Source organism: Myotis davidii, unplaced genomic scaffold (genome assembly GCF_000327345.1).
Source record: "Myotis davidii unplaced genomic scaffold, ASM32734v1 scaffold69, whole genome shotgun sequence".
NCBI lineage: Eukaryota > Metazoa > Chordata > Mammalia > Chiroptera > Vespertilionidae > Myotis > Myotis davidii.
The window spans coordinates 741,362-748,522 of NW_006300363.1; the positions used below are offsets into that span (position 1 = coordinate 741,362).

A 7,161-nucleotide genomic window follows, 5' to 3' on the forward strand; every position below is an offset into this window, starting at 1 on the left:
AAGTCACTAATGAACAAAATAAACTGGTGAACAAAATAGGTCCAGAGGCATGGATGCGTGAAACAGACTGACAGATCTCAGAGGGGAAGAGGGGGTGGGGGTGGGGAAGAGATTAACCAAAGGACTTATGAGCATATATACATAGCCCGTGGACACAGACAATAGACAACTTATATGAACACAGTATATGCATAGCCCATGGACACAGACAATAGTGGGGTGGAAGGCCTGGGGTGGGGTGGGGGCTGGGTGGTAGAAGGGAAATAGGAGACATTTGTAATACTGTCAACAACAAAAAATAAATTAAAAATAAATAAAGTCACCAATAAAGAGTGAGCCAGGAGAAACCCTCGGCCTCCCACTGTCAACCCCAATAAAAACAGAACCCCAGGCCCTTTCTCTCTCTCTCTCTCTCTCCTTCTCTCCCCCACCCCCTCGTTGTAAACTTTGCTGTGTAGCTCATTGCGCTGTGTAATTTCCTGCAAGTAATTAACCTGTATCTTTTCAGTTTCCTGATGATTATTGCTGAAGGGCATCTTGTGATCATAAGAACCAAAGGCTGGTCCCGCTACAGCACGGGTTATTAAAAGGCCGAGACCAGCTGTGAACATCCCTGAAGGAGGCCCAGTCTTATTTACCGTTATACCATGGGTGCTTAATACAGTCCCCACCCCAGAAACGGCGCTCAGTCAAGGCTTGTTGGACAACACTCCGTACTTCCAAACACAGAGCAGAGTGTGTTGGAACAATGAATGAACATGGAATAGGTCCTAGAGGATAAACAACAGGAAAGAGAACCACAGGAAGCTAGAACCATTCTCCTGCCAAAACATGGCTGGATTCCTGAGGATTACAGACTCCGTTTCTGCCCAGCCCTGGACTTGCTCTCATACCGCGGGCAGGTGAGTGCCAGCAACAGGCTGGCACCGAAGGGGACGTTCTGAATGACTGCTTCCTTTTTCTGCCTGAGGAGCCACCTCTTCGCTGGGGGGTTGGCAGGAGAAATGCCCGTTGCCTTAGAGAAGCTGGGAGCCACTGAAGATTTTGGGGAAAGGGAGGGGTTTATAATAGCAATATCTTGGGAAGATTACACCTCTGAATTTGCACTCAGAAAACTAGAGGTATATTCACATATCATAATGTTCACCCTTTTACCGTGTACAATTCAGTGGTTTTAGTATATTCACAAGGTTGAGCACCACACCACTATCTAATTTCAGAACATTTTCCTTACTCCAAGAAGAAATTCCACACTCATTAGCAGTCACTTCCTATTCCTTCCTAGCCTAAAGGTGTGGAGCAGATAGAGAGAGGAACATCATCCAGCTGCTGCCTCCTGCATGGCCCCTATACTGGGGATCAGCCCACAACCCGGGCACATGCCCTGACAGGGAATCAAACCCTGACCTCTTGTTTCCTGGGTCGATGCTTCACCACTGAGCCACGCTTTTTTGAATGTCTGTCACCTGGAATCCTGTGTGTGTGTGTGTGTTTGTGGGGGTGGGGGGCGGGGGGTTCCAGTCCAGAGGGGCCGCGCTTTGTCAGGAGCACTGAGCCCCACTCCGCCAGCCGTTGGCGGACTGAGCTTTTCACTCTGCTTAGAATACTAACGTCATAGGATGTGTAAAATGGGAGGAGACTTTTGAATTCGTCAAGTCTGATACTTTTTTATTAGTAGTAGGAAACTAGAGGATCAGAGACTAGGCAGCTTGACCAAAGTCACCCATCCAACTCATTCATAGTGACAGAAAGCAGATCCGTGGCTGTCTGGGGCCAGCAAGGGGAGGGGGTCACAAAGGCACAGGAGGCTCTTGGGGGACATGCTACACTCCCCGTCGTGATCATGGGTGTCGTTTCACCGGTGTACACATACGTGAACACGTACCAAACTGTCCACACTAAGTACGCGCGGCGGAGTGGGTGTCAGTTATACCTCGGCAGAGCTGTTCAAAAAGTCACACCTCCAGCTGGAGGCAGAGCAGGGAGAGAAGCACATCTTGTGCCTTCAGGCTTTCGCACCTCCCCTTCTCCCAGCCTTTGGGTTGTGAAGAAACCTTTCCCCATAATGTCATTTACAAAAACTCCACTGTTCGAAAATTTCTACTGAAAAATAAGAACACCCTTCACAAGCCCTGGCCGGGTGGCTCCGTTGGTTGGAGCACCGTCCTGTGCACCAAACGGTTGCGGGTTCAAGTCTCGGTCGGGGCACATACCTAGATTGTGGATTTGATCCCCGGTCAAATGTAGCGATGGCTCTGGCCCTTCCTCTCTCTCTAAAAATCAATAAAAACATGTCCTCGGTGAGTTTTAAAGAACATCCTTCACAAGAAAATAGCAGACACAGGGAGACAGAAGAGAACCCCACGCAGCTGGGAGAGGTATGGGGGCAGAGCGCGGTGTGACTTTGCTCCATTTACCTGTGTTTATCTCTGGCAATGCTTGTGAAAAAGATCATCTCGGATGGGTCCAAAGACTTTCACTGAGGGTAAAAGAGATAGGGACGCGGTTTTTACAGGACTGTACTTTGTGATGCAGTTGGTGGCCACCATGGGCTAAAATAGTTTTTGAATAATTCCTGGATGAGAAAGAGGCAGGAAAACGTCCAGAAAAGTTCCAACTCCTCTCTCCTCTCTTCTCTCTCTCTCTCTCTCTCTCTCTCTTTCTCTCTCTCTCTCTCTCTCCCCCTCCCTCCCTCCCCCAATCACACCAAGCGTGGCCAGCTTCCGGAGGCCTAAAATAGCTGCTTTGTGCAGAAGGTGAAAGTACAGGGTCACGGGTGGCTGTGCTCCGCCCCTCCTTGCGTTGCTGCTGACCTGGCGCTGACCAGCGGGCCGCAGAGGGATTCTGTCCAGGGGCCCCGCATGCTGGCTGGGTAGCCAACAGGGCCCCTGGTTTTCCTGCCGGAATATGTTTTCCCGAGCTCTTGCCTCTCTAGCAGGAGTTAGGAGAAACGTGCATGCATCTAAGCGGTTATTTTCCCTCTGTCTGATTTTTTTAGAACAGCCAATGTAATACACAAGTGTAACAAATTCAAACGAGAGAGAATGATGTGAAATGCACACGGGAGTCGGGGTGGAGTAGGGGCAGTGGCTCCGGGAGACAGACGCATTCAGCATGATTTCTTTCCGAGTCTGGGAGATGCCTGAACAGCGGCAGGAGGTGCTGTTACCGAGCTGCCCGAGGTGCCTGGGGACACAGGGTCAACCCTGAGGACTCTCCCCTGGGAGTCCGCACCGTCAGAGGCATTTAAGCCGCTGTGCTGCTCCGGCAGGGTTTGCCGAGTGCCGTGCCGAGTCCCCTCCACCCATATCCTTCGCCCTCCTCTGCCCCGCTCTGTGTCCCAGGAGGCTGACCCTAACAGACTGCATCGCCCAGGCTGCGTCGCCTCTGGCTTCCGGTCTGGACTGGACAATGGGAGGCAGCGGGAGGAGGGGAGAGTTGGGGTATTTATCCTCCCGAGTCTTTGCAGGCCTTATCCCCTCAGCACTCAGCACAGGGAACTGAAGTAAATTGCTGAGCTGACCGGGGGTGACTTTAGACCTGGGTGGATGGCCACACAATTGTGCCTGGATGACGTTTATCCTACAGGGGGCAAGGTCCATGTTGGTCACATTGTACAGTGTGTCCAGGGCAGCATGACCCCAATCCAGGTCTCGAGTCACACCCTTCTGCTGATGAGGAGGACGCGGATGACTAGAGTGACGATGGCGATGATGATGGGGAGTCCATTTACCTGACGGAGTCGCAGGAGGATTTCATTTTAGCACTATGTCCCTCTGTCATGTTGCAAGATAATATTCGCTTTTGGGGTCGATCCTTTCCCTGAGGGGTAGTTTACATGCAATGTTATGCTCCCAGTTTTAAGAAGATAGTTGGATGCGTTCTAACAAACTTACCTCTGTAACCGCCACTCCCATCAAGATATACAACCTTCGTCACTTCAGACAGTTCCGTATGTCCATGTAATCCCTGACCCAAACCCTCCACCTCCTCACCCCTATCAAAGCCAACCACTGTCTGATCCCTATCTCCATCTTCCCAACCTCACAGGATGTTGTGTCCAAGGAATTTCTGATCATGCTGATCTTGCCTCCATGCCCATTCGGTGCTGTTCTCTGTGATGTACCTGCATTTATCCCTTCTCACCTGGTTAACTCTCCATCTTCCTTTAAGACTCCTCCTCCAGGAAGTCTTCCTGATCTTCTCTTCCACTCTGGCTGGGAAAGGTACCCTGCAACAAAGTCCAGCATTGTGTTGGCTGCTTCGCTATTATAAATAGATTCTGTTTATAATTCACCCCGTTCACCTGTGAGCTCCTCGAGACAGGAATTGGGTCATATATGGCTTTGAATTCCTGACTCTAGCACAATGCCTGACATACAATACATTCGTTGTTTAAATGAATAGGTGAAGTAAATTCTTTTTTCCCTCCAGGACACAGTCATTAACTTTTAACATCACACTACATGTTTGCCCCTTTTGGTTACAAGAAACAAAGACTCAAAATATGTGTGAGGATTTGTAAAGAGGCACACACAGCCATGTTGCCCGAGAGAGTGTCCATAGCAGATTCTTACAGGAATGCACCTCCAAAAATATAGGTAAGAACCACTGCACAGGGACATGGTTGGCCGTGCCTTCCTGAGGCAAATCCTTCTTTGTTCTTTTCCAACTTAAACATTTTATCCGCTACAATCAATAGCCATCCAACTTGTACACACAGAAAAGGCGCTTTGTAGGACAAGCCACAAAGGGTTCTGAGGATGGCGTAGGAGGGCCACCCATTCATTTTCTAGCTATGGAAACACCAAGGACCACAGCAGTGAAATAGAACTTGCTTAGACCAGGCAGCTGGCCCAGTAGCAGGGACTACAATGGACTTCTCTTTCTTCTTCACTTCCTTTCTTTTATTAACCAACATCTCGTCAATTCCATTGATCATTTTGCCCCCTTCTCCCCCAAACACTTTTAAACATTCCTTGAGGACCAAGCACTGTATTACACACTTCCCCATTCAATGATATACCCAATCATTCTGCTGGATATGATCTCACTTTTTTACTTTTCAGATAAGGAAATTGAGACCTAGAGACTTTAAGGAACTTGCCCAAGGTTGCCCAGCTGGCTACGGCAGAGCTGGGAGAGGAACTGTGTTTCCCACCGCGCTTATTAGTAAGGTTGCTGTGTCTCACTTCTGCACATAACTCTGTTCCGAATGGAGCGGAGTTGAAAGGCTCCATCTCGTGACAGACCCTCCCACTCGGGTCTCACCTGAGGCTCTGCTGGGTTCCGGCAGAGCCACACACCGCCCCCTGGCGGCAGGTGAACGCAAGCGCAGCGCATGCTAATGAGCCCGCGGCGCGGCTCGCTGATTGGCTGGCGCGGATTCCAGCTGCTCCCCAGGGGCGGGAGCTCAGCGCGAGTAAAGGGGCTCTGCAGGCAGCAGCCGCCCCCGCCCCGCGCTCTCCGGCTCCCCCCGCCTCCTCTTGGGCTTCAGGGTGTGTGCGAGGCACGCTGGCCCTTTCACTTGCGGGCCTCTCCTCTTTTCTACCTGTGGTGTTCTGGTTCTGAATTCATCCAGGGTCCAGGATGACAATCCGGCACCAAGGCCAGCAGTACAGGCCGAGGATGGCATTTCTCCAGAAGGTAAGCTGGTCTGCCACCTGGGCCTGGGGAGTGCGCGGGACCCAACTCTGAGAAGTGTCCGCGGTGATGCTGGACCGGCTCAGCGCGTGCGGGCAGGAGCGGAGGGCATCCCTTGTGGCTCGTTAATGCTGCTGCTGCTGCTGCTGCTATTAAACGACTCTCTGTGGTCTATATATTTCCTTTTGTGTGGTGTGTGTGTGTGTGTGTGTGTGTGTGTGTGTGTGTGTGTTAAACACTATCATCATTAGGTTTCCATGTAACCTGTCTGTAGTGGAGACCGGGAGCCAGGGGCGATGGTCTGTCGCAGACTCAGAACTACCTGTTACTCAGGAGAGGAAGGTGCCCTGCCCGAGGCAGTGCAGCCCAGGCTGTCACCTGCAAGACTGTCTCCGGATCTTGTTATAAGGCACCAGATGTTAAATCAACATTTTTGGGGGTTATTTTTCGGATCCCAAACTGCAGTATTGTAAAGTGTGTGAGTGAGTGAGTGTGTGTGTGTGTGTGTGTGTGTGGGGGGGTGACTGTGTACGCATCGATCATGCAATGATATATTTGTAGGATAAAGGACACCCCACTCCCAGCACCCCCAGACCCCCCATTGGAGCATGTGTATCTGCTTATCTCGGGTCTCTGTGCTGGCAGCAGAAGTCACTTCGGCCACAGACTTTCTCAGACCAGGTGGCCAGGCACGGGCTGTTGTGTGGTCGTCGGGGAGGTAAAATGCATCTTGCCGGGGCGATGTGTTTGGGAACAAAGCGGCTCATTTTGTTGTGAACTCTTCAGATAACCAGTGTCTGAAGCGATCGTCAGGGGCTGAGGCCCTCGGTCACTTGTCCACCCTTCCTCCCGTCCACAGCCGCTTTCCACGGCACCGTGTCCACCATCTGAGGCTTATCTTGAGTGGAATTAGCCGAATGCTCGGTGACAAGTGGAGCCCTGAGCCCCTGGAGCTGAGTACGTGGGTGTAGTCAGTGCCCAACTGTCCTGATTTGCCTGGGACGTTCAATGCTGTAACCTGGACAGTGCCGGGCGTGCTGGACCGCTGGTCACACCCCTCCGCCCACTTCTAGGAGCTGGTGCTTGTATCCAGGTAGTGGAGGTGTGAGGCTCATCCACAAAACAGGCGGGAGGTTGTCAGAAAGGACCCCAAGAGCCGATATGGCAGACACCAGTTCCTGAAAGCAGAGGAGACCACCCAAACCCCCTGTCTGAAAGCCATGGCCATCCTCCAGGGCTCCCCAAGACTGCCTTCTTCTGCCCCCAGACAGGCAGGCTCGGAGGCTCGGGGAGGAATGGTCTGGAGATCTCTCCGTGTCTTCTGAATCTCAGACGTTCTTGCCATCATGGCTGCTGTCTAGCAGAGCCTCCTCTCTTTACCTTGGCCTTCTGACTGGGGTCTGGTTGCCAGTCTCTCCCTCCACCATTGCACTCTTACCTCTTCCACCCCAGCCTCCCCCTCCACCTCTCCACTCTCCACCACTTCCACCCCAGCTTCACCCTCCTCCACCCCAGCCT

General features: G+C 51.8%; 1 protein-coding gene across 2 annotated transcripts in view; it reads left to right on the forward strand.

Annotated features, from left to right (window-relative positions):
- Window positions 1–5,412: 5,412 nt before the first annotated feature.
- RGS9 (regulator of G-protein signaling 9) overlaps window positions 5,413–7,161 on the forward strand; it is a 49,014-nt gene continuing 47,265 nt past the window's right edge. For both annotated transcript variants that reach the window (XM_006776667.2, XM_006776668.2), the window contains exon 1: window positions 5,413–5,646. In XM_006776667.2, coding sequence (XP_006776730.1) covers window positions 5,590–5,646 — 57 coding nt within the window. In that variant the 5' untranslated portion in view covers window positions 5,413–5,589. The remainder of the gene's footprint in view (window positions 5,647–7,161) is intronic.